The 27,174-nt window shown below is 47.8% G+C and overlaps 1 protein-coding gene across 4 annotated transcripts in view; it reads left to right on the top strand.

The window, feature by feature from the left end:
* The window catches only part of MYO16 (myosin XVI), a 596,952-nt gene that overhangs the window by 540,204 nt on the left and 29,574 nt on the right, over nucleotides 1-27,174 (top strand). For all 4 annotated transcript variants that reach the window (XM_045978501.1, XM_045978500.1, XM_045978499.1 and 1 more), the window contains exon 33: nucleotides 12,990-13,148. In XM_045978501.1, coding sequence (XP_045834457.1) covers nucleotides 12,990-13,148 — 159 coding nt within the window. The remainder of the gene's footprint in view (nucleotides 1-12,989; nucleotides 13,149-27,174) is intronic.

The raw sequence follows: 27,174 nt of genomic DNA on the forward strand, positions 1-27,174 counted from the left end.
GAGGAGGGGATGACCCAGAGGGCTAGTGGCAGTTCTGAGTACGCACACGTGACCTCCTGTAATGGAAAATACTCAGAAACGCGATGGAACGTTTGCTAATGGTGTTCTGTCAATGACACTAATAGCCGGCGTCTGCGAGTGGTTCTTTCCTGTTGGCCAAGCAGGCCGATGTCTTCGGTCCCCACCTCCTTGGCTCTGTGTGAGGCCACTGAAGCGCGTGTTGGCCCCCCCATTTGCTAATGAGAGATCTGAGAGTTTAAGAGATTAAGTGACTCTCGCATAATGACGGGCATGAACTGGTCCTAGCGTCAGGAATGAGACACGGTTCCTTTCTCTGAAACTCGGAAGAAATGTCTATTTCTGTTCTGTGAGGCCAGTCACAGTCTCCACAAACAATTAAAAATTTTAACTGAGGGATGCCTGGGTGGCTCAGTTGGTTGGGCGGCTGCCTTCGGCTTAGGTCATGATTCCAGCGTCCTGGGATCGAGTCCCATATCGGGCTCCTTGCTCAGCAGGGAGCCTACTTCCTCCTCTCTCTCTGCCTGCCTCTCTGCCTACTTGTGATCTCTCTCTCTCTAACAAATAAATAAAATCTTTAAAAAAAATTTTTAACTGATACAAAGTCAATGTCTGAGAGAATCATCCCTTTCTGAAGTGAAATGGAAACTCATGACCAGGAAAAAATGTGGGAAGAGGGCATTTTTTTTTCTTCTCTTTTCAGTGATTTTCAACAGCCCCCGTGATTGGGATAGGAGAAAGACATTCAAAAAAGCTTCCATCATTCGCCTCTTGGTGACATTCTAGATGGAAAGCAAACAGTAACAATTTGTTAGTTTCTGAATCATGTCAATCCGGAAGCAGAGACACAGGTAACGGCGAAGGTAGAAACGTGTCTGGACAGAAGACTCGTGGGGCCTCCGGTCCCTGCCCCTCAATCAGGACTTGCTGGGAAAATACGCAGCCCACAGGTCTCATGACCTTGGACATCCACTGGACCATGCTGCTCCATGACCGCCTGAAACCCAGGAGCAAAACCAAGCAGAGGACACTGACAATTAACTATGTCGATCAACCTGATCAAGAAGTGACCTTTGAGTCACGTGAATTCACTTGGGAAATTACCTGAACGTATTGGCCATGCCTCTGTGGCCACCACATGGCAGTCTTACCAGAGATACGCGTCTTGCACAAACGGCTCGTCCCTTCTGCACTGAGCCCGGCACAGCCGAGGGCCCGTCACAACCGGGATGTTCTAGGATGCGCCGTCGGCCGGAGAAGCAGCTATTGTACCTGGGATTGGGAAGAAGAAAAAAAAGAGGCAGTCTTTTCAGAAGTGGATTTTCTTTCATAACCAGTAGATATTTTCATGCTATCAACCCGTTCAAGCAAGCAGCTGCTGTGTATTGTGGGTCTCTATACGGGATCGTGAATGAAACTCCCACGGGGGGCTCCAGAGAGAAGCCCAGTGCTCGTCTCGTCAGGCATCAGCAGCTCTCCTTAAGCAAGTTCATATAGACCTTCCTGACAACCTGCATCTCATTATTGCCACATAATACAACATCCTGGGGTTCTCTTCCTTTTGTAAAGAAATGCTTAAAAGCGACACGGTGCATGGAAAGTTTTCCTAAAGATGGGCTGGATCGGTGCCAAGTTCTTGTTCTCCCTAAGACTCTTGGTGGAGGAAAACGGATTTCTTAATTACCTACCAGCGTTCAGGTCCTTTATGCCGACTTGAATCATTTTTATGATTAATCCGCAGATTAGCCTAGAAAAGCTCACACTACCCGAGAGTTAGCTCTCCGCAGTACCACTTTATCCAGCGCTCCGTTCCCTGAGCCCCTGGTGGTCACCAGCCTCCACGTGTGTGTGAAGCTTTGCAGGCTTTTTTCTACTCTGGCTTTTACTTCCGTCTTTTTCTCGTTTCTCCTTGAAATCTGCAATGTTCGTACCCACATACGGAGCGTTTGCAATGACTGGCCTGTTGCAATCCCACAAGTTCATTGTGATAAGACTGTAAACAGCAGCCTCGTTCCTTGTGCTCCCCGCTCAGGTAACTAGGTCCTAGAAAGTGCAGCGTCCAGACGACGCAGGCATGGGCTAGACCTGACCTTACACAGATTGACATCAGAGCACTCACTGTCCTGCGATGCCTGAGAATTTGTGCGTTACCCAGAATTGCCGAAAAACCCACAAGAGAGCTTCTTCGCACCCCAAAATCTGGCTCATCATCAAACCCAATTTTTCAAAGAAAAATGTCCTTTTAAAGAATGAAAGAAGGGCCACGTACACACTGGGTACATGGGGTTGTTTCCTAGGCAAACATGCACGTTTGGGATTTGGGTTTAGTTATTCTTTGATGTGGAAAGATGGACAATCCACAGAGAAGTTGAGAGAGAAGACGTGGCCAAAGCAGTGGGGGAAAGCTGTGCTCCCTACAAAGGCATTTCCATGTAACTGAAATGTGAATCAAAGCTCCCAGCTATTAAATTACCTTCTGACATCACCTCTGTTTGCTGGAGCTGCATTTGCTTAACCTGTTCTCAGATGAGATCACCAGCCGAAGGGCCGGGCTGGTCTTCACAGCAGAATGGAGGGGACACATCAAAGCACAAACACTTGATTTGAAGCTGGGGAGCCCTCCCCCTGGACGCTTTTACTAGCTCGCACGCCCTTTCTTAGGGATACAACCACTGCCCAGCCCCAGAACCTCTAGAGCAAAGGGGCATTTATGTATGTATTTTATTTTCATGAGAATTGGATGGACTCGATTTCATTTCTTGATATTCAACAGCCTTTCTATATAGTTAGTAAGAGAGTCCTCCTTGGATTTTTAATAGATAAGCTGCTTTAAAAATAACTCCTGAAACATGTAACCTACCTTGCTCCATTTTGGGGACATTAGCTTGCATTCCACGCTTCCCGTGTTGTTCTGCTGTGTTCTGGCCCCCCCTGATCTCCTCTGCATACACCAAGCACAACTAGAGGTTTATTGAATCGCTTATGTGTCAATCTAAGACAGTAAAGCTCGAATCGCTGACATTAATTCACCGGTGTCGCTGCGGTGTGCACGGAGAGGGTCTTCTCCGTGTACTTCCGGAGGCTAGGAGTCATGTCTAATTTCCAGAGGCTGAGGAGTGACACAGGACAGAGGCACCGGGCTCATGTCTGGTGGTAAGAGATCATAAAAATGCCTTTCTGATCTGATGATCATTAGAAAACCCAGCAACTCTATTTTGTGGTTCAGCTGTCAATCAGAGACATTTTCACTGCTGTGAGGATTGAATCCATCCTAGGAACCGTCTGCAATGACTGCAGGAGAAATGTTCTTTTTTTTTTTTTTTCCAGACAATAAAATCATTCTATGAATGGCCCCAAAATGTGCAGTTCTTCTCAGGACTTAAGAAAAAGTAGAGGTTAACTCCAGGCAAGACAGTGGAACTGGCAATCGTATTTTGTCCTGCTGTTTGCCTCATGTTTTCAAAGAAGTTTGGAAAAATCACCCAGTAAGAAGGGCAGGCTTCACTCATTTTGTTTGTTTATTTATTCGAAAAACACACCAAGGACTCTATTTTGTGCCAGGCATTGTACTAAGTGGTATGGATTTTTTTTTCCATAAAATGTGGGGTCTGTCCAGAAGCAACTCACAGCGAGGAGACCTGAAAACTCCAGCGTATCCAGGCGGTGCGAGACGGTTTGTGTGAAGACACGATTTGGGTGTCACAAAACACTGCTTACTCTCAAAGCTTGTGAAATGCAGCATTTTTATTCATTTGGTTCTACTCTCCTTCATCTCTAAATGCTTATCATGACCCACTAAATTGATTTCCCAGCCTGTAAATATGTCCTTCGGAACACTGGTCTAGAAGGTGGGATTTATATGGAGGGACAGGAGGGATTTGAGACCAAACTCGAGGAGAGAAAGACCCGGAGCTGAAGGACCCCAGCCCCCCAGCTAGGGGCCAGTTTGTGTTCTGATCCTATGCTGGGATTATAGGGTTTTGTGCAAGAAATGGAGACCTAATCAGGTTGTGTTTTGGAGTAACTCCATTAAGGTATGTGGAAAGGACAGATGTCTCTCTCTGACTTTTTCTACATCCGTTTAAATGGAAAAATACACTTTAACAACAATGAGTGAGAGATGCTTAGTTGCGGGACAAGTGGTAATGGGATACCCCAGCTTCCGACTGGAAGGTTGGTGGTTTCTGTAGTGGATGAAATGAGCCTGTGAGATGTAGGTTCAGCCTCGCCCCCCAGGGTCCCAGGGGCTCCTCCCTTCCGTGTGTCTGACATCAGCTCTGTGATATGTCACGGCAGCGGCTCCGGGGAAATGTGCTCACAGGCACTTAGGACTCAGAGGCATATGGAACCAGGAGCGCCAACCCTCCCACCTTTCGTAAAGGACACAATCCCAGGAGCCACCTAAAACATGGTCCATGTGGCTCATCGCGGATCTTGACAAGAATTTTAATCTCTATAGATACTTTTATTTTGTATTTTATTCTTTTAAAAGGTGTTTTGTTTTTTTTTTTTTAATTTTTTAGAGAGGGAGGGAGCACGAATGGGGGGAGAGAGACAACCAGACCCAGCGCTGAGCAGGGACCCTGATGCGGGACTCGATCCCATGACCCTGAGATTGTGACCAGAGCTGAAACTGAGAGTCACCCAGGTGCCCCTGTATAGATATTTTTAATTCATTCCTGAAGGTCTCAGAGCTGCGGTCTCATCGCGCATCTCCTTGAGAGATGAGCGGGACCATCCTATTGTTAAAATATTAAAATGTCTCTGTAGCCACTGGACATGATGGCTAACTGGGGCCTGCCAGATTCCCGAGCACAGCCACCCCCCACCTGGGGGTCCTGGCCCCAGGCCTGTCCAGGTTCTCCCCGGTTAGATGTTGGCACAAAAGTCTTAAGATGCATGGTTGGGCCTCTTCCGTTGGCTTTGGCCTGTGCCCTTGTGGTTATTAGTATTTAGGTGGGTAAACTGTGATTCCTCCTGAAAAGGACTTTGAGAAGATCCCGCATACGTCACTGCATTTTTTTTTTAACTGTTGACGACTTCCCTGGTTCTCTCTCACCTGCTGCAACCACACCAGTGAAATCAGTGTTCACAGCTAGAGCTTCCCTGCCCCATGGGACCCGTCCGTGAACCCGTAAGCCTCCGGTTGTGGGAAGGTGTGTATGCGGCGGAGATCGGGGCTGGCCAGCAGGGACTAGGACTTCGTGGTTAAGGCAGAACGCAAGCTAATATCCCTGAAATGAGGCAACAGAGATTCAGTTTTTCTCAAGGACCAAAGTAGTTATTCTGGAAGCAGATCATCTGTTAAACGTGCAGGAGGGACTCAATGACCAGCTCTACAGAGAAGTGACCAGAGGCCGGGAGACAAAACAGACTCCATACGATTCTCATTAAAAAGATAAATAAATGCTCCTTGAGGTTCTGTAAGATCTGCGGGGTGGGCAGCGGCTATCCGCGTAAGGAAGGATGCGGCCGCCGGTGGAGGTGCACGGGGCTCCTCTGTGTTCCCTTGAGACGCCGGCCCCACTAGCTCGCCGTCCGTGACGCCACGCAGGTATCCCAGGCCCCACACCTTCCCAATCAAAGAGTGGAAGATCATCCTCTTCCCCTTGGCTTTCTGGAGAAAGCGAGGAGGACCCCTTCACCCTAACCAGGGCTGCCCGGGCCGACGGAGCTCTCTTTGCAGGCGCTGCGTTCCCCGACTCCTGGATGTACGTTAGCACCTGGCACTCGGGAAATGTAAAAATAACCACGTATAAATAACCGCACGACCTCTGAAATTATACATGAGGAGTGGGTCTCCGGGCCAGGCGAGCGTGGTGTTTAGATGTTCATGTTCAGCTAATTATAGGACGGGCAAGCTACCCGAGTCCGCGGAGAGGGAAGGGATTGGCGCGATTTGTTTCCCATCCCGGCAGGGACAGAAGAGATCCAGTTAGTTAAATTTAAAGGAAAATTGGCACAACATAATTTTCTGTGCATTTTTGGGTTCTAAAAACCTTATTTATACTGACAGTCACTTTTTAGCTTTACTATCAATATATTCTTCCCCGGCTCGGCACATATGTTGTTGAAGATATCACTCTATTTCCTGATTCAGCTGGCGTTGCCTGCGCAAACCCTCTCCTTGCACTTGGCAGGAGCTGGGAGTAGGGACAAGGAAGCATCTCCATTCTACCCCGCTTAACCCGGAGGAGGCGTGTTGGGGGCACTGTCTGCCGCAGAAGAAATGCCTAAAACACGACTCCAGAGGAATTTTGATCTACTCAAGAGTAACGATTTCTGAAGGGTCCTTAAAAAGTGGGAAGGTGTGCCGGGGGCTGGCGCTAGCCTTTGAAGGTCAGTAGCCTTGGACAGTTGTGTTTTCTCAACCTGTCCAACCTTTGCAATGGCTAGGGTGCTCTATTTTTTCTGCCTTGTAAGGTAATGGGTTCCTGTAGGAATGCAAGTGAATAACGGCACATGGGTGTGTCATAAAGGTGATCGCACGGAAGCCCCGTGCTCTGTCCCCAGGCTCCCCCCTTACTGTTAGAGACTGAAGCCTGCTCTTGACACATTTCTGCAACTCTCAGCAAAGGGACGACGAGGTCCGATTCACATGGCTTGGGGTCAGTTAGAGCTGTACAAGACGTACAGAGACGCGGCGTGCCAGAGGACACACCGCAGGAAGACCCGCTCGGCTCCCATCTCTGTCTCGTGGCGCAAGCCCACACCGGGGGTGGCGTGGTCTGTCTGCATGTTTGAGGCTTGGATCCAACACAGTCTAGATGTGTCCTTACACTGGACGTTTGTCCTCCTCGGAGGCAGCAGGCCCTGTGTTTGGGTTATGTTAGCATGTATTTTTCAAAAAGTTTAATTTGCTCCCTAGAAGCTTGTTATAGCAGAGTGCAGGGCAACGTGAGGGTGCTCAGTCCTTACTTATAGTTCTTACCTGTGGTAATAGACGATGCTACAAAAATCAGAGGCGAAAGAGACATTATTCCTCGTAACTCACACACTAGAGGCCGATCTGGGGTCTAAGTGATCCCATCCACACTGAGTTAGTTACGCACCATCTATGTGTGTCCGTGAGCACAGTCGAGCTGGAACGCCCGGGTTTTAGGAACGAGAACTTGAGAAGTAGAAGGACTATGCCAGCCACATCTCTCAGTGTTTGTACCTTTCCTTAATGCCAAAGAGGAAAAAACAAGCGCATTCCCTCCGTGCAGTAGCCTTTCTGGAGAGGAATTTTCCTATAGAGTTGCGGAATGAATTAGAGCCAGCGTGAGTAATGAGTTTAAAATGTATTTGCACATTTTTTCTGCCTTGCATAGCACTCTCGGTATTAAATCAGTCAAACAGCAATAGTTTGTTTTTCTCCTGCGTTACTGAAACCTGGATCCTGTCTCCTATGTTTCCAAAATATACTCTAAAATTATCTCAAGTTAAGGTAACCAAGAAAGAAATGATGTGTTTAAGCATTCTTCTCAAAGAAACACTCTCTTGCTCACTCCTGACTCATTCTCTGCGACCTTTCTGTGGCACACATTGCCGTCAGCCTTTCTCTGCTCTCCACTGCCCCTCCCCCCTCTCCAAGTCCACACCTGCCTGCTGGTGTCCACTCTCACCATGCCTCGCCTTCCGCTGCCCCTCTCTACACGATCTCTGCAAGAGATCTCCCTACTAAGAGATGCTTGAGTCTTTCTTGCACATTTTCTTTTCAGTCCTAATGAATGCTGTGACTCAGATAATTGCCACTCAGTTTCACCCTTGGGCGTGTGCCTGTCACTTGAAGGTCAACAGGTCCTGTGTCCAGGCACTTCGCTGGTGCTGACTTCCTCTGGTCCCTAAGCTCCAAGAGACCTGTAAGGCGGACTGTCCTGACCACCCAGCCCTGCCTCGTCCCTAGTCTAAATGCTCCCAGCCCCTGTCTCTGACCTGTCCTCCAGCCCCATCCAGCTGGACTCATTTCTGCCAGAGTAGTAGCATTTAAAAAATGCAGTTTATGTTCTGCCCTTGCCTAAGTACTGGCTGGGCCCCTGCTCTGGTGACGGTGCGTAAGTGACAGATGTGCCCCAGAGTGTGCAGAACCAGACTCCCTCTCCTCTCCTCTCCCCTCCCCTGCCCTCCTCCTCTCTCCCCTCCCCTCTTCTCTTCCTTCCCCTCCTTTCCCCTCTGTCCTCTCCTCCCCTTCCCTCTCTTCTGAGCAAAAAGGCTTTCCAGACCATTGTATTTTCCAAACCACAGGGCAGGGGTGGGGTGTCTTTAAGAAAGGTAATTACAATGACAAACATTTAGGGAGTGAATGGAGCATTTGTTTAAAACGGGAAAATAAGCAAAGCATACATTGGCCAAAGCTGTCTTCTGCGACCTTTAACTGGGCACGCATTGACTGACCGACTGGCGCTTGGGCCTTGGACATGGCCTTGGCAGGTGAGGGAGGGGTCCACGACCATCATCCTGTAGACTCCTGGTCGACCCACGCCTCCTGTCTCTAGGCACCAAGACTCCAGAGCCAAGACTTGTCAAACCGATGGCAGTTTTCTGAGATTACAGGTCGCAAAGCCGTGTACAGTTAAGATTTTTAAACACTGAGCAGGCATGAACCTCCCATATCCGTGGGACAAGGAGGACATACTCATCAGTGATAACTGGTAGTGAAACCCTGAATGCACACTGCAGGTCAGGAACAGATTTCAGATGTCCCAGCGTCCGTCCTTCCCCTCATGTTAATGCTCAGGTGGAAAGCAAATGGCTCTGGCCCTTGGAATACATAGATTTTCACCTTGCTCAATGAGAAGTTTCCTTACCTCATCATTGTAAAGAAGCAGAGATTAGAAGCTCAAAGGTATGTTCACGGTGAAAGTCCTTTCATGTTGTCAGTAATCTCGTGTGAGTGAGGACAAACACTTACCAAGATTTTCCCATAATCATTCCCACGGATTCCATAGTAAGTAACTTGGTCAACTGTTTTCATTGCAGAACATGGAGTTTCCTTCTAGAAAAGAAGAATTTCTCCAGCAGTTTGGTGGTGATCATTCACTTATTTTTTCCTGTTTTCCCCAAGTGAAACAGAAACCAGTGGAGAGACCTGAGTGGGCACATAGCAGAGTCTGACTTAGCATTCAGAACGAGGTGGTCAGCCTCAGGCCAGCCGGCCTCCTGGGTGGGAACTCCTCTTGGCAGGGGCTGGCTGCCCTTGGCTGGGGCTTCACGGCACCCCTGGCCTCTGCTCACTGGACACCAGTAACTGCCCCTCCTCCGGGGTGGGGACCAGCAAGGTCTCCAGTCATGCCCAGATACTCCGGGGGACAATATCACCTTCTATGGAAAACCAGTTTTCCAAGGATAACACACACCCAGAGTGATAGTTTAGTTATATACATTTTAAAAACAACCAAAAACAACAACAAACAAAGAAAAAACGAACACAGCGAAGCTGAGATTTTTTCCTGCCTCCTCATTTGCAGATTCGCTAGAACTCTCCCACTCAATTAAGATTTAAGCAACCCGTGGCCACACTGCGTGCTCGTAGTTAACAGTCTTATCCTGGGGTAAAGGCCAACGTTTTCTCTTTGAGTCAGATCCCAGGGTGATTCACTTCTCTCGTACCTGTGCAAACAGCACCGGGCAGGGGTCACAGAGAAGTCCTGTTTACAGGCTCAGAGGGACAGCCCCGGTGTGCAGACGGAGCGGCGTCATGGTTGCCGTGAGCTCCACAAACCACTGAGCACACAAGACGCGGGAACACACAGCAACTCAGACTCGCCTTCAGTCTTTCTGTGGGATTTCACCGCACACGCTCCCTCCCTGTTGGCTTAGCGCACTCAGAGCCTCAAATATTTTCTTTTGGTGTGACTGTGACTGACTGTTCTTCACCCCAAAAATCCCAGTGGCCGCTGCTTGGAGGCATGACGAGGCCTCACGACTTTGTTGGCTCTGGATCATTCCTTGCAGGGCCCTCCCTGCAGTACAGACCTTGTGTACATGCCCTTGTAACTGGGACTGCTCCCGACTCAATCCCAGGGTCCTTGGGCTCCTCCTGTGCCCGAGTGCAGGGTCACGGGCATCCTCTCGATGAGGAATATGGCAGCTGCTCGCTAAACACACCTTTTGGAGCAAAATCAAACCGCGGAGGGTTTCTGCCTTCGCTCTTCATTGTGACTGAAACTAGGCATTAGCAAGTTGGGGCACAGGCGCTTGGACATGTCTGGATTTCCCTCCGAGCCAGGGTGTTTATGAGCAGAGGCTGACACAGAATTTAGGACGCCAAGAACCACCCCCACAATTAATATTCATGAAGAAGGATAACCCTAGAGGGGAGACGTTGGTATAGATGTTGCAAGTCCAGTTCGTGGCTGGAGGACAGTGTTCAGCCTGCAGTTCCCGGTTCATTACCACCAAGGCACGGGGGATCCAGGGAAGCCACAGAGAAGCAGCCGCCATTCCCTTTAGATCAGCAGATGCAATGACGGGAGGCTTTACACAGAAGGGCCAAGCGTAGGAATGGGTGTGGGTGGATGGCAGAGCCCGAGTGCCTCCGTCCGAACCCGGCTGACTCTGAAATGTTTGCAAGTTGGTTAACCTCCCCGAGCCTCTGGGACCTCATCTTGAAAATGGGTGTGAAAGGGACAGCTCTTCAGAAGCAGGAAAACCAGGGCAAAATCAGATGTCGCGTCTGGTGGGGGATTGGCACATCCTAAACCCTCAGGAGCTGGTGATTATCATCAGAACAAGGTGAATAATTATTGTTCGATTGGCCATCGATTCTTACGTTTTGCTTGAAGGACTTCTTTCCTTATTCCAACCCAGAGCTATCCCCGAATAGACCTACGCTTTTAAGATAGAAACACAAAGAACATTTTAGAGGTAATGTAAGAATCACCACCTGACTCATACGGCATGTTGAAAACCAGTCTTTGGCTGTAGTGTAAGCTGCTGATGAGAAATATTTTTAAAACCTTAATAGGAAAATTGGAGGTTTTGACTATAAAAAGATGGATTGTTTAGGAGCCAGAAATTGGTGAAGACGGATGCTAACATCTTGTTTACAGCAAGAGTCTACGCAGTGCATCCGAGTACTGAGTTCTGTCCCCATTCACCCAGGGAGGGACACCCTGGTTCCCAGGATTGGGTAGACTCCCTTTGCACCAGCACAGAACCTCAACTCCTGGCGCGATGGCCGTCCGTTTGTCATGGTCGTTATGGCACATGGGGTACATGAACACTGCGAACACATCGTAGGAATTCAATAAACAACCGAATCAAAGAGCGAGAAAAGGACCTTGAAGAGAGGCTGACGAGCATCTGTGTCTTGAGACGACTTCAAATCCAAACCGTGTTGCTAACTTGCAGATTTCTCTGAAAGGCAAGCGAGAGTCGGCCGAAAGAAACAGGTGGTCCGAGAACTCCGACGGTCCTGCCCGATCACTGCTCTCAGGCTCACACCCGTTCTTCGCACGCTGGCTGAGCCAAAGCTTTTCTGCTTGTTTCCAAGTGCAGGGATCCAAGAGCCCCCGTGGTTTTCAAAGACCTGTCCATTTTGCCTCCATTCTATCCCTCCAGCATCGCCTGCTCTAGCAGCAGCTCGCTTTCCTGCGGGCCAGACCTCCCGCACCCTCCACTTCTAAGTGACAGGTCCCTGGGGCTCGTCCGACCACGAGCCCCACTGGTGAGGACAGGAGCCGCCCCAGCTGGTGGGAGTGCCTATGGCAAAGCAGGGAACATGGGTCCGTGTGGAGCGTCTGCATACGGGACCGTTGCCTGTCGTGCTGTTGGAGGGTAAGGCTCGAGGGCAAGGGGAGATCAGCATAAAGGCAAGAGGTAGAAAGGATCCTGCCAAGTCCAGCCTGGAGAGACAAGCTCTGAGGGCCAGGCTTCTCCCCTTTTTCCCTCCCTCTCTCCCTATACTCTTCCTTCCTCCTCTCCCCTCCATCCATCCTTCAGGATCACTGGAGATAAACCATTCTGCCACATGTAAAGTATAATAAAGCAAATGAGGCGTTTTATCCCTTTCGAATAATCTGTGAGCCTTAAACTTTGGAAAGCCCTAACCAGAAGGCAGTCAGCATCCACTCTGTACCACCGAAGACCAGAAGCAGCACCCACATCGTCCATATTGAACGAGGATCCTCCACAACATCCCTTGGGAAGCAAGCGCCAGTCACAGGCTCCCCTGGCCAGCCCCAGAGAGGGACCGTGACTCCAGGTGGGGGGAGGGGCGGCGGGGACCACACCTGACACCCTGGTGGACAGTTGTCCTTCCTTTGCTCCCTCTGGCCGTTCGTAGACCCTGCCTCAGGCAGATGCCGCAGACTGTGCTCCAAAGCCTGGCATTTGTTACAGTTTACTTCATTATTTCTACATAGTTAGAAAAAAAAATCATCATTTGGCTCTTCAGCCTAACTTGGGGGACGGCTTCTTGTACTCATTGATCCCTGAGCACTCAACATGGGACACGCAGTGAACAATTAGGTAACGTTAGGGTTCAGAATGCAGAGGTAGGGTTTTGAGGTTTAATAGTCCTCCATGGATAATAATAAAGTTGGTAAGATGCTGTAAGTGTATTTCTTATTTTTTCAAACCTGTAGGGATTGTCTCAGCTCTACTTAATTTAGTAATGGAGAAAACTTGTGAAACATGAATTTATTTCCACGCTTCTTTTAGGAAATAGCGTTCTCAAGACAGACGGCACTCTAGTGACAAGTTATTAGGCACTGACACCAAAAATTCTGTACAGACATGTTTGAAAAGAGCAAATTATGTAATTCATTAACACCGCTAAATATTCCCCATTACGTTGGAGACTGCCGTGACAAAATTTGGTGGACATTTTGTAGGTCATAAATTTAATGAAGGATGAGTATTGATTTACTATTTAAAATACAATTAGTGTTTCATTTGATGAGTTGTATTATTTTCTTCTACTATTTTATTAAATTAGTGGGTGCATTTTATCCCAAAAGAGTAACCCTTTCTAAAATTTATTTTAGGTTTTGAGACTAACATGAACTTCACTGGCCGAGAGGATGCTGGTAGATCAGAAATTGCATCTGAGACTCAAGATAGAAATGCAAATAACCGTGGAATTCAATTATCTAATTCACTCTCGAGTGCTATCGCTGCTGAAAATGGGAATTCCGTCTCAAATGGTAAGTGCTTTTTAAACTCGGAAGTAAATAGATGAAAGTATTAAGTTCTGTCAACTTTCTAGGGAGAATGGATTTGAAACGTAAAATGAAGTAGGCTTAAAAGCTGGAACATAGATCATAAACTTTGCTGGAGGGTATATTGTAGCATTTTATGGGTTGGGTTAAAGAATGATAGTTGTGTTCAGTGTTAGCTGACTTTTCAAAGATTGTTGTGGAGTATTTGCTACGTTGGAACCGATATAAAATGAGATTATACAGAACAGAAGGAGGAGATGGGGTTGTTCTAATGGTACTTTTAATTTAAAAAAAAAAATACCTTTTTCCAGGTGGTGGCTAATAGGGAGGGCACGTACTGCATGGAGCACTGGGTGTGGTGCAAAAACAATGAACACTGTTATGCTGAAAATAAACAAATTAAAAAAAAAAAGACAAAAAAAATAAATAAAAAAGATGAATGCCTTGTGAAAAAAAAAATTTTTTTTCTTCTCGTACCTGAGTAGTGTGAGAGAAAATAATACTGAAGTTATGGTGAACACCAAACTGGACTTAAGTATTTAGCTGGTGTGTATGAAGGAATGTATCATCTAGAAATTGGCTAGACTGTGTTTATCCAAAAATCACCTGATAGTAGCTTAAACAAATAACTTATTTCTCTCACACATAAAAGCAGCCCATGGCTGTTGGGATGATTTTCCTGAGGACATCCAGAAAAGCTGGCCAAAATTTCCATTGTTGTTTAATCTGATTAAAGGCACTAGAAAACCATTACGACCTTGAGATCCAGGGAAGAGATGGAAGAAGGGGGTTTAGAATGCAGGGAGGACCACGCAAGGAAGCCTACATTCTAGGCTCTTCTGCAACGGACATTCAAGCCCTCTCCCAGTCCACAGACGCCAGCTTGGAAGCCGGACTGGATTTCTGACAGCCTCCTGGACTGTGGGGACAGACTAAGTCCAGGGTCTGCCAAGGCCATGCGTCAGAGCCTCGAGGTGTCCCTCCTAAGGGCTGGATGTTCCCAATCTAGAAACCACAGCTCAGCTCTGAATCGTCTCAATCCCAGCTGTTTGACGGACGTCCTTCAGGACCGACAGGGCCCACACATACCTGGGAGGAAATGTGTGTGGATGTCTATGTCTCAAAGGACATCGATGGCATCCGAGGCTTCAACATGACGTAACAAACCATGTTTCAAATCAGTGTTTAACACACAGTCAAAAACCAGACACATGATGACACAAGACAAGATCACAAATGCACAAGCAGAAATGGCCATCCACTGCGGCCATCCCTGGGAGCCCAGAAGACGGGAGTTCAGAAGCACGTGCTTTAAGCTAAGTGTGTTTACTATGCCCAGGGAGATGAAAGAATGAGAATCAGCAGAAATGGGAAACTATAAAAACGTGTCAAATGGAAATTCTGAAATTGAGAAATAGTCATAAAATTAAGTACAATAGAGGATGAGTTTCGAGCTAATTAGACACAGTCATTAAAAAAAAAAATCCTGAGGAACGGGAAGATCAGTGAGAACATTACAGAAGGAGACACAAAGAAGCAAGAGCAGATCGGGGATTCCAGGACATGGTTTGGAGGCAGGAAGGGTGGGGTAAGAAAGTGGCTGCAATTCTGGAGAGAAAGAAGACAAGACTACACGGAAGCAGGAAGACTGTGCCCATGAGGAGACCCATGTGCGAGGGTTTATTGGGCCATCACTGACCATCATCCAAAATGGACGCCCTTGGACCGGTCACTGGATCACTTGGTTGTCTCCTGCTCTGTAAAGCACCCGCCCACCGCCCCCGGAACTTAGAGAAGATGGTGACTTCACATGTCCCGTGGGTCAGGAGTCTGGCTGAGGCTGGCCCGAGTGCCCTGGTTTCAAGGTCCCTCGTGAGGCAGCTCAACTGTTGGCCAAGATTCTAGTCCTCTTGAGGTGTGAGTGCCCCGTGGAGTGCTCCCCGGGGCCATTTTACAGGCTGACTAGCACATGGATAAATGGTGCAAAATACAAAGCGGGGGGCACTACCCTTCTGTGCAACGAAACGGTGACTCTCGAGCACGTCGCGTGAATGAGGGAAGAGTCAAAGCCGACAGGTACGATCCGTGCACGTGATGTTTCGGAAAAAGCAAGCCTAGAGGCACAGAAAACCAATGCGTGGTTGCCCGAGGCTGGGTTTGTGGTCTGGGATGGACTGCGGTCCTGCTCCGTTGGGGCTGCTGTAACAAAATACCAGCCTGGTGGCTTCGGAAGGGCGGAAACACGCTGTGCGGGTTCGGGATGTCCGAGCAGCGTCCGCAAGCTCTGCTCCCAGGCGGCCCGCCTCCCGGCGCAGGCTGCCGGACTCCCGCTGTGTCCTCCCAAGCTGGAAGGACAGAGCCAGAACTCCGGGGCGCCCCCGTAGCGGCACTAACCCCAGTCCTGAGGGTTCCACCCTCGGGACCTAATCTCCTCCCAGAGGCGCCGGCTCCTACAACCACCACCTTGGGGGTTAGGATTCGAACGTATGAATGGGGTGGGGGACGCAAACACTCAGACCATAGCAGACAGCAGGGGGCCCGGATCACTACCCACCAGCAGGTATGCGCGTTTTCCTGGAAATGTATACGCGTGCACGGCTTTCTGTCTGTAGATGTGACTTTTGTTCAAACCAAACCAAACCAAAGCCTGCTTAGCACAAATAAAAAGAAAATTGCCCTGAGGCATCTCATAGTGAAACACTGATAACTAAGAGTGAATATTAAAAGCAGCCAGAAGTAAAAAAAAAAAAAAAAAAAAGACAAATTCTAAGGAACGGCAATTCAAAGACAATTCAAAAACAATGAAATAACATATTTAACATGCTCAAAGAGCTGTCAGTCTAGGTTTTCATAAATAGTAAAAAAAAAAAAAAAAAACTTCTTAAAAGATGCAAAGGAGTTAAGGCAGTTTTAGAAAGAAAAAAAAAAACTGGAAGAATTCAAGGCAGGGCAGACCCAAAATGCTCAGAGATACAAGCAGGAAAAACGAAGAGTAAACAATGCCGGTGAAATCAGGAGAGCGTGAAGCAGGGTTTACCGTCGCAGGCGGGTAACTCAGACTCGCAGGCTGTAATTTCAAAGGCAACCACTGAAGGAGTAATAGTGAGTATGTAATTTCTAAACCAGTTGAGAGAGGAAAACAGAATAATAAAAGTCAGTCCATTCAAAAGGTGACAAAAAAAAGAGGTGAACCGGAGTGACCTGGAAAACAAGACAGGGCACCCCGGTGGCTCAGTGGTTGAGCATCTGCCTTCAGCTCAGATCAGGATCCCAGAGTCCCGGGTTCAAGTCCCGCATTGGGCTCCCTGCTCAGCGGGAAAGCCTGTTGCTCCCTCTGCCAGCCTCCCCTCCCCCCTGCTGCTTGTGCTTTCTCTCTCTCTGTCAAATAAATAAATAAAGTTTTTTAAAAAAAACGCACACACAAGACCAATAGGAAGGCCGTAGATGCAGGCATAAAATCACCTCTGAAAATAACTAAACTTGAACTTAGTTCAAGTCTGTATTTCAAGCCATGAAAGTTTAAGAGACTCATTTAGTGTGAATTCACATTAGAGATAAATCCATTAATAAAATATTTTAAAGCCTAAGATTTCTGGAAAGCATATAAAACATGAGGATGCTAAAAATTTAAATGTGAAGGAACGGAACCAGGAAAGGTATGCCATGCAAATATTAAAAACAGTTTTCTCATCTTTCTGGGAGTTCTAAATTACGTCTCTAAGGGATCAGTAGACTCGGGAAGAGATCACAAAAAAGCAGAACTTTATAACAAATGACAATGAAAATATGACAGAACTTGTGGGACGCTGCTAATGTCTTCATCAGGGGAAATTTATGTCTTTTAACGTCTGTTTTGTAAAAGAAGGAAGGCCAAAAATCGGTTTTTCAAATGTCAACAAGTCAGAAACAGCAACAATTAAACACCAAGGAAGTGGAAGAAAGGATACAGTAAGGGTAAGAAATAAGTTATTGAAATTTATAACAAATAGCAAAACCAGAAGTCCGTTCTTTGAAAAAAAAAATCTTTGAAACATGAATAAAATGGAAAACTGTCTTGCAAGGATAGTAGAGAAATAAAGAAGGCGGCACAGGGGACGAGCTCTAGGATGCCGAGGGGATGCACCCCAGACGTTCTAGAGCTTGGAAAATAGGCGTATATTTGTATATGTATATTATGAACAGTTTATGCCAAAATAAGCTTATGAATTTAGATGAACAGACACACTTCTCAAAGAAAAGAAAAAAAAAACACACACACACACACAAAATTCCTGGTGGTGGGTGTTAAGGAGGGCACGTATTGCATGGAGCCCTGGGTATGGTGCATCAACAATGAATCTTGGATCACTGAAAAAATAAAATAAAATAAAAAATTAAAACAAACAAAAAACTACAACGAACCAAAATGGACCCCCAAAATAGGAAAGCTAAATAGTAACATAAATATTAAATCAATTAGAGTTGAAATTGAGTACTTTTCCCTGAGGAAAACCCAAATGACTTTCCCAGCAAGTTGTCTCAAAATTTTCAGGATGAAGAATGTGAGTGTTACATAAACTCTTCCAGAGACTAGGAATACAGAAGGGGAAGGAAAAAAACCTTCCCAGCTTGCATACATAACTGCTTAATTTATGACAAACTTGGCATTGCAGGGCGCTGGGGGAAGGGTGATCAATGACTATCCGTGAGAGGAAAAAAAATGGACTTGACCCTTCGTGCTGCACACACAAGAGACTTCGGGTAGATTATAGATCTAAGTGTCAAATATAAAATAATCAATTGTGTTGAAGAAAATACAGGATTTTTTAACCTCAGCGATAGCAAAAGAAAGGAGAACGTCTTAAGCCACAAAAGAGTGTTAACCATAAAGGAAAACAATTTTATGTATAGACGTATATATACCGGAATTATTTTCAACACACTTGACTAACGAAGGGTCATATTCAGAGTTTGCTTAAGATCAAAATGAAAGGCTATTGAATAGAAAATTGGACAGGGGACATGAATAAGCATGTAAGCATTTTTCAGAGCCCACCTTCACCGGGAATTAGAGAAAAACACAGGAAGGACACAGGAAATACTACTTTTCACACACCTGCAGGAGGGCAGCACGGACCAACGAGGAGGGACTTGGGCGAAGAGGGACACTGGGAGGGGACGGCTGCCCGGGATAGGACAGGGTCTCCCTGGAGGAGGAGGAGCCCATGGGGATTAGGAGAGATGATGACAGCGGCTCCTGGGTAACTGACACAGACCTGTGCTCGTTGCAATTCCACCAGTTAAAAAGATAAAGAGAAAAGACAGGAGGGAGAGAGAATGGGCGGGGAATCGAGGGGGCACGGAGAGTCCGTGTCACGCATCAGGATGGTGGCCGGTCCACACCCTGTCTCAGGCTTCCTTCAAGATCCGAGGGACCCCGGGGAGGCTGGCACCATAGCTTCTCAGCTCAGTATGTTCCTCACCCTCACGTGGTCACAGAGGAGAAGGGGATGGGAGGAAAACCAGGCAGGGGCCGAGGTTGCAGGGAGGGGGGTGGGGGCAGGTAGTTGGTCTGGGCAGCGTTTATTCAGGCTTAGCAGGAAGGTCTCCAGAGCAGATGGGAATTCTCTGTCGGCACTCAGAAGAAAGGTTGTTTGAATCACACGCACGGGGAAAAACTCAGGTGTGTTTATGGATCTCGCCCCCCCCATATTAAGCAAGGGTAACAAATAATGATCAGAAGGATCATCACAGGGGCGCCGGGGTGGCTCAGTCAGTCAAGCCTCTAACTCTTGATTTCAACTTAGGTCATGACCTCAGGGTCCTGAGATTGAGCCCCTGGTCAGGCTGCATTCTCAGTGGGGAGTCTGCTAGGGGTTCTGCCTCTGCCTCACCTTCTGCCCCTCCCCCCACATGTGCACACATACACTCTTCTCCAAGTAAATCTATCTTAAAAAAAAAAAAAGAAGGATGCAGGTCATAAAACAGAGGCTTTTTGGTGCAATGGTGGGAGGGGGGAGTGACATCCATTAGAGACAAAAGGATTTTTCTGCCAGCAACAAAGACTTCTAGAAAAAGAAACGGCCCTTACCAAATTCTGTTACCGCTGCAAGGAGACAGAAGTTCGGCCAAGAATGAAACAGGCTCCCCGACCCCAACGCACCAGCTTTCCTTCACATTTCCTCCTGACTGAAGTTCGCAGCTTCTAAAAACAATATCGTAATCAGATGACATTTATAATTTTATGCATTCTAAAAATTAATCGTGTTTCAGAAAGCAGAGAGAAGAGTAAAGAAAAGAATAAAAACGATCAATTCTGTTACCTAGAAATACTTGAAATACATCTCATATCCCACTGGGTCAAATTGTACGTTTTCATACAGTTGTTACGTGTGTGGTTACGTCATGTTTGGCTTATTTTTATAAAGTTTGAGTTTTACGATTCTGTTGCTGTCCCCACCTTAGGAATATTGTGTGGTGTGTCTCCACGCTCCCCAAGTTCAGATCTGCTTGTCTTAGAGCTAGCCACTAAGCACGCTCAGTGAAGGGCACCCCATCTTATTGGACGATGACTGAGCCCTGTGTGTTGGAAAGCAAAATTACACCTCAATTTCCCACCCTGAAAACAACACTGTTAGGGTGTCACTCCAACTCGATTTAAATAGGCATTTTGTCAAACTCTCCGTGTTAATGTTTGATGTTCAGTCTTACGTGACTCTGTTTAGCTAGAAATAGAGAGATTCAGTCTTTCTCTTAAGATGGTTACTTTCTGAAAGCTCTGATGCTAACCTTTTGGAGGAGGTAAAGGTCATGAAAACACTGTATACCCTTATGTGGAAATTAAGTATTCCTAAAATAATAAAAATGGAATTTAAGTGACAGCTGTAGCCAGCAGATATGTGATAGAATGATATTTCACAAGGGCTAGGAAGAAAGTAACGGATTCCTGTTCTACTTGCAATTTTGGAGTATTCAAAGATGGCCACACAAAAAAAGGAAATTTAAATATGTCCAAATGATAAAAACTGAATACATGAATATGTAAGAAAGATGACCATATACTCATTCACTTTTGCTAAAATTTCAGCCCATGCTTCTCCCTAGCTTGCCTTGGACAACATTTAACCTTACCACAAAGAAAAAGAAAAGAGAAACTTCCTGTCACCAAATTATTTAATTTGTCCATGTCTTGACTCAAAAACCAAAAGCTATGGGTTGGACAATGGTCCTGGAAAAGCCTAGTTAAAAACAAACAAACAAACAAACAAACAATTAAAAAGCATAGTTCAAACAAACAAACACCTGTGAGTTTACTCTAAAAATCAAAGTTAAAACCAAAAACCAATGGAACAAAGAAAAAAAAATTCCTTTAAACCAAAACGGAAATTTTTGTGGACTACATTGCCTGAAATTAATAATATCAAATTAAATATTTAGGACTTTCAGACTTCTAAACTTCAGCATGTAACAAACGTTTGAGCCCTGGAAGACAGGTATATGTACATTACCCCTTAAAATCTTATAGGGACCAGATTTTAAAATAAAACAAGTTCTATGTTGTCATTAATTGACAATCACTCAGAAATCTCAGGAGTTACAGGCACGAAAGGAAAATTATTTCAACTGGGATTTCAGTCTTTCAAAGCTACTCGACATGTTGATGTTGGTCTGCTTTCGTGAACACCATGGAAGTCTGGGTTCCCCAGATTACTAGCATGTCGGGCACAGTACCCTGGATACTTCCCGCTGGGGAAGCACTTAGTAGATTGGAACAATGTTGCACGTTACCGAAGAACCAGTGAGTTTTGTGCAGGGTGCAGAGTTAGAAAATTTCTCCTTGTCGGTATGATACAAACCGAACAAATGTTACCCACGTGCAGAATGTGATATATAGGTGATCATTGTAATTCTGAAAGCAGTTACTAGTCCTCATTCCTAATTCACAACATATAGCCAACATGCTTTCTAAATAAAGGCACAAGATGGAAATAAATGTTTAGAAGAACTTGAAATTCTTTTTTTTTTAATTTATTTATTTATTTTTATTTTTTTATTTACAGCATAACAGTGTTCATTGTTTTGGCATCACACCCAGTGCTCCATGCAGTACGTGCCCTCCCTATTACCCATAACTTGAAATTCTAATTGAACCAGAAATAGTGTTATTTTCTAGGAAATGATTTCTCCTGAATGCCAGTATCTGCATCCTACCTCTGCTTCCCAGAAATAATTATCTGTTTGTTCATTTGCTGAAATATAGTTATGTGTGGGTAATTATAGCTACCACTTATTTTAATTGCCAGGCTTTTTACTGATGTGAACACAGACTTAGATCTTTTTCTGGTGTACTTAATTATTCCCCGGACTTGTGGTTATTTATCATTAGATTAAAGAACAGTTTTTCGTGTTAGGACGTTTTAGTCACATCACACAAAATGTTGTGTGTATAAAGATGTTCATTTTGTGGGAAAATAAAGATAGGAAACATTCCAGCTAGACCCTTTTACGTCCAGTGTGATTTTCTTCTTGCTGCTCAGTGAATATGCATGATCTTGCTGGGCAAAAGGAAACAAGCGGCAGTTAAGGAACACAGTCGTTACATTTGGTCTGACATGTATCATTCCATGCCGGTGGTCTCCCTTCCTCGTCTGTTATGTTTCTCCTCCGTGCGCAGTGAGGGGTATCTGTGGCGTAAAGGGCTTTCCGCAGGGGAGGACTAGGTGAGACCCTCTGGAGGACAGAGGAACTCTGCGTTCTTTGCACGGCCTCCGGCCTCCAGTACCATTCTGAAGCCACCCCCATCGGAGCTCCAAACCGCAGTGGTTCTGGAAACATCTAAAAGTGGCTTTCGTCAGCCCCGCTCGAGAGAGATCCAGAATGCCGGCAGAGGATCCTCTCGTTTGAGGCCGTGAAAAACATTCAAGTGTGCGTTTTACAACATCGCTTTGCTTATGGGGATTGTATAGATTCTTTGGAATGCATCCTGTTGTCTGATTCAAAGGCTAGTAACTGCCAGAGGAAGCAAGCCTTCACTTGAAAATCTGGAATATTGTGCAATTATCTATTTTCAGCGGCAGAAGGGAGCTTTGCAAAGGAAGCCAGCCCCTTGGGCCTTTAGAAAGCCCTGCCCCGCTCCTTCTGGCTAAAAATATTTTCAAGTCATCTTAAATAATTGCTAATTTGGACTTCATTTAATTGAATTTCCTCCGCTGTGCTTGAAAAGTCAGGATTCAAAATGGCTGGCCTGAAATGCTGACTCTGTTTTTCCCCGGATCTGTCGCATTATTTCCGAATGTCCGTGTTCAGACCCCGGCTCTGATGCTTACAAACTCCATGCCTGGGAGTAAATTACTTAACCTGTCCAGTTCTCAGTTTTCTCATCTTAAAAATGGGGACAGTTAAAGGACCTGCCTTAGGATTGTTATGAGGGTTTTGCTGTGGGGCTAGCACAAGTCAGTGCTCAATAAACATTACCTATCGCCAGATACCATAAAAGCTTAGATATCTGGGGACTAGAAGATCGCTGAAAATGCATCCAGTAAAAGCAAAAAGGCATGCTGTAGAGGAGGTATGAGGCAGTGAATGAATTCATCCCAGACCATACAGACTTTAATGCTAAAATCAATGCCTTATGACCCAGTCCACACGCGTGTATGGTCAAACATGTGTATCGTTTGGTGGCCTGCGCTGGCATTCAATATGCTGACCGACGTCATCGTCGGGAGCATCCGGGATGAACGGAGATTGGGATAGACGGTGGAGTTCTGAGGAAGCTCTGTTTTGCCCCTCGGAGGGTTAGAGGTTTCAAAATAATAAAAAGGACAGATTGATGGGAAGAAGCGTAGAGAAGGGCAGGTGCACATCAGCCCATCAAAGCACTTATTAAGCACCCACTGCATGCAGACCTTGTGCAATGTGTGTGGAGCCATAGGAAATCTAAGCAAGTCAGATCTGCGCTGTGTGAGAAGACAGCGCACACAGAACGTTCAAAGAGGAGGTTTGTTCTGGGGCTTGGACTTGAACTTCAAGTGCTAAGAGGGACTTCTGGCTGTAGACAGTTGTTCCATAAACAATGCTTATAGTCTGGAAGTTTAAGGGGAGCTCAAGGATGGGAAGATAGAAGAGGCAGCATTTTCAAGGAAGTTGGAGAAGTGGGGATCCTTTATGGCATCAGAGGAAAAGATTTAGAGGGAAATGAGGGGACGTCTGATGGTAAAACCATGCAGAGTGCCAAGCTTGGAGAACTATCGCTTGAGAAGGGCAGACGTAGAGATGCAGAATAAACGGTCAGAGACGGAGGAACACTGATGTCCGATTTCACCAGCACCGGGAGAGGCATCATGTAAAGAGTTGGGGGTACTTGGTGAGCTGGGAGGACACGAAAGGAGAACCAAACCCCATTGCTGTTGACTAAACAAACTTGGGTTTGGGCAGAATTCCAGGGACTATGACCAGCAGGTGCCAACTGGTTCATTACATGATTTGCAGAGGGACTCCACTGTCTACAGCCTGCATCATGCTTCTTTCCTTGGAAGACTTTACATAAACCCTTAGAGTTTTATGGGCAAACGTCACCAACAGAGGCTCTCCCTTTTCAGCATCCCCTTACAAATCTCAAGGACGTCCAAGGTCTAGGTCCACACACACGTGATGGGGAGAATGTCCCAAATGCTACACAACCCCCACCCCCAGCACCCTGGGGAAGGATTCATGACCAAGCACCCACTACCCAAGGAGAGGGGGAGCCCAGAGCCTCCCCCTCCTACCTGTGCTCTCCGTCGGTGCTGATGAGTCCCCGACTCTCCCACTGCCCAGCCCCAATGCAGAGCAGCCTGTCTTCTAGAACACCACTCTCTACTACGTAGATTGCCTTCCCCAAGCCTGCCCGCTTTCTTTGAACAGAAGAGCGCAGTCTCAGGCGGGGAAGGGCAGGATGGGGACAGTTCCAGAAGACCTTAGCATCGGGACAAGCTAGACCTGCCATCATCCGGACAAGCCTGGCTCCTGAGAACGACGGTCTCAGCAAGTGGACATGCTTCCATCGGACCCACAGTTGCCACCACGGAACCCACGTGTGGAGGACACAGAACCGCAGCCACGGGGGCGATCGCCTCAGAATGCGGTCTGGGGAGAAGGCCGTGGCCACAAGAAGACGCGAGCGTGTTCGTGAAAACGCGCGAGCCGTCTCCAGGGATCAAAGCCTTCGTGGACGTCAGCAGAGAAACGTTCCAGTTCACTCAGATGTTCCCCCCGCCGCGGGTCAGGAACCTTCCGCTCGGTAGGAACATGGTGGAATTCTCTACCCCGAGACTTGGGGGCTTTCCGGGGGGGCCTTTGCACAGCACAGTGTCCCTGTACGAGGAAGCCCCTGGCCTGCAGGAGGACCTGTGCTCAGGAACTGGCACGTGAGATGACCCAGTTTCTAGGTCTTTTATTTTTTTTTCTTTAAGATAATGAGAAGTAAATGAAACAAGATTGAAATAATGCACATCCAGCTTGGCGATGGGCTCACGGAGTTTCACTACATTTTCTCTCTTCTTTCATGCGTGTGAGATCTCTGTAATGAAAAGTCTTGTCACGCTTGTTGTCTCGGTAAATAACATGGGTAAGTTGTTGTACGTCTACATGCCTTTCTTGGCATATTTATCCACTGATTGCTTATTTGTAGGTTTATTACCTGGTGCTCATTTCCTCGCTCTCCTCTCTGGACGTAGTCTTTGCCCGTGTTTTAAAATGTGACAGCCGGTCCTTTATTTTACTGTGTCGGGTGTTTTAAGGATAATAGAGCCTTTTATTCATTGCATTTCAATGTTCTGTATTGTTGTTTCTTAGTTTTCATTTTATCTTTACGATGTTTTCGTTTATATTTATTTTTAAATGTTCAAATAGAGGTACTCGTCCATTTGTTCTTTCACGGGCTTTCTCTTTTTCTTGTGGTGTCCTGTTTAGATCATTTGCCTTTAAAATGCGCTGCTTCTGAAATGGCAACAAGATAAAATATTTTATTCGTCCAAAACAGTACAAAACAAAGCTCTGCCTTGTACCGTTCCTGGTGCTTCCCGGCTGTTAGCCCAACCCCCGGCTCCCACTCCCTCGGCTCACCGGCCTGAGTGAGCTTCTCGCACCTGTTGGCCACAAGCAGCAGGGGTTCTGCACCCCAGGCCGGTGGTCTCCGTGCCCCCCCACCTGCTGCTTCGTGACGGGGAGGAGGTGGCCCACAGGCCATGAGCGCCTCTTCCTTCTCCCTCGCCGTCCCTCTTTGTCCCCACGCCTTCGCCTGCCCCACGCTGACACCATCTGCCCCCTCCCTGCTGACCCTGGCGCAGGTTCTGGGATCTGGGATTTCTTTGGCCGACAGCGAAGAAAGGCCTCGTAACACAGCGCTCGGGTAAAATGGCATCTCATCCCAGGCCCCTCGGCCTCCTCTGCCTCCCGGCACGTCCCGCAGGGTCCCCGCCTGCCGCACCCTCTCAGAGGCCCTTCTGCTGGGCGTGGAGCATCTGGAAGGTCATCGCCTCCCCCGGGGGTCTCCACGCACCCCCCTGCACCTGCTTCACCAGTCAGAGCTTCTCCCGGGAGGCTCAGATGTGTGGCGTCTCCACCGCCGCCGCCCTCCAGCCCCTCCCTCAGAATCCATCCGTGCTCTCCAGGATCCCGCTCAAGGTCACCCGTCCCCTGCCTGGCCCGTGACACCACTCATTCACTCCGACCCTGGCTGAGGGCGCTGGTCTCGTCGCCATGGCGTTCCCCAGCGCCCTGTTCAGAGGGGGACCGGGAGGGATTCTTAGCTTCCCTTAAAGGCCACCGTCCACAGCCCATTTGTGCTACTGACTCGGCTCCGAGTCTGTCTCCTCCGTGAGCCAAGTTTCTGTTTTTATTCGGGGAGTAAACGTCTGACTTAGAATCCAGTTTTTAAAAATGGGCCGCCACGTTCTTCCCTTTTGTCAGATTCCTGGTCTTCGGGAGATGTCCGTCGGAGGGTTTTCTAGCCGTGGGCGTTTGTTGTGCTTGTCGGTCCGCACTCTGCTCCCCCCACGAGCACCCACACTTCCACAGCCCCCTCCACGCGGACCCCGGGCTCTGCGCGGCGCTCTGCAGCGTGGACGCCCGTCTCACCGCCGACCCTCTGCCGACCGCTGGCCTGGAGCTCCGGCTTGTGACCAGCTCAGAGTCCCATGTTCCCTTCCCCTGGGTTTAGATCCCAGACCTCCCTGCTCCTTGATGACCGCCACCCCCCGCACCTGTTACTCCGGTCTCCCCCACGTGGCTCCCCAGCCCGTCGGACTTGACTGCTGCCTCCGGCCAGGCCCGTCTTCCCCGTAACCCCCGCCGCCGGCCCATCACGTTCCGGGGCGGGGGGAGGGGGGCAGTCTGCCCAGTCCGGACGGAGCGAACCACTTCCATGCCAAGGCATTCGTGTATGTAACAGGAAGACGGATCGGGGCCTTGTGGTGTGTGGAAGGGTCCTGCGGACCCCTCTGAGGAACTCACTCACGCCTGCGCGTGCAGAAGCGGGCAGCGACTCGCCGACGCTCCTCCGTGCAGGAAGCCTGCGGACGGTCAGTCGCTTACACCGTCCCGGGCAGTTACAGTTTTAGGTTAGAGCAGCAACCGCTTCGGGGCTTCAGGTCTCTGGCTTGAGCTCGTGCCATCAGGTGACCCTCCTCTCTTCAAGTGTTCGTTTTTATTAGCAAATCACTTGTAACGCCGTTTGGCCCCTCTCTGCCCTGGGCCGCAGTCAGGACTGATCTTGCCTCCGGGGCAGTCACAGCTGCTGGGGGGCTGCTAGCCGCTAAGGTAGAGACCAGGGACCCTACACAGGGCGGCCCCATGGCTGACAGGGAGGCGGCCCAGAGTGTCTGCGGTGCGGAGGTCGGGAAACCCGGCTTCCAACTTGAGCGATCCTCAGCAAAAGCCTTTGGCGCCTGGGAGGTGTTTCTGTGTTATTTTGGTGGGGGACATAACTGTCCCCACGGTGGCTGTTTCTCCTCCGGGCTCGGTTAGGAGCTGGCGTGCTGGGAATGTGCGGCCG

This window comes from Meles meles, chromosome 14, assembly GCF_922984935.1.
Source record: "Meles meles chromosome 14, mMelMel3.1 paternal haplotype, whole genome shotgun sequence".
In the NCBI taxonomy this organism is placed as follows: domain Eukaryota; kingdom Metazoa; phylum Chordata; class Mammalia; order Carnivora; family Mustelidae; genus Meles; species Meles meles.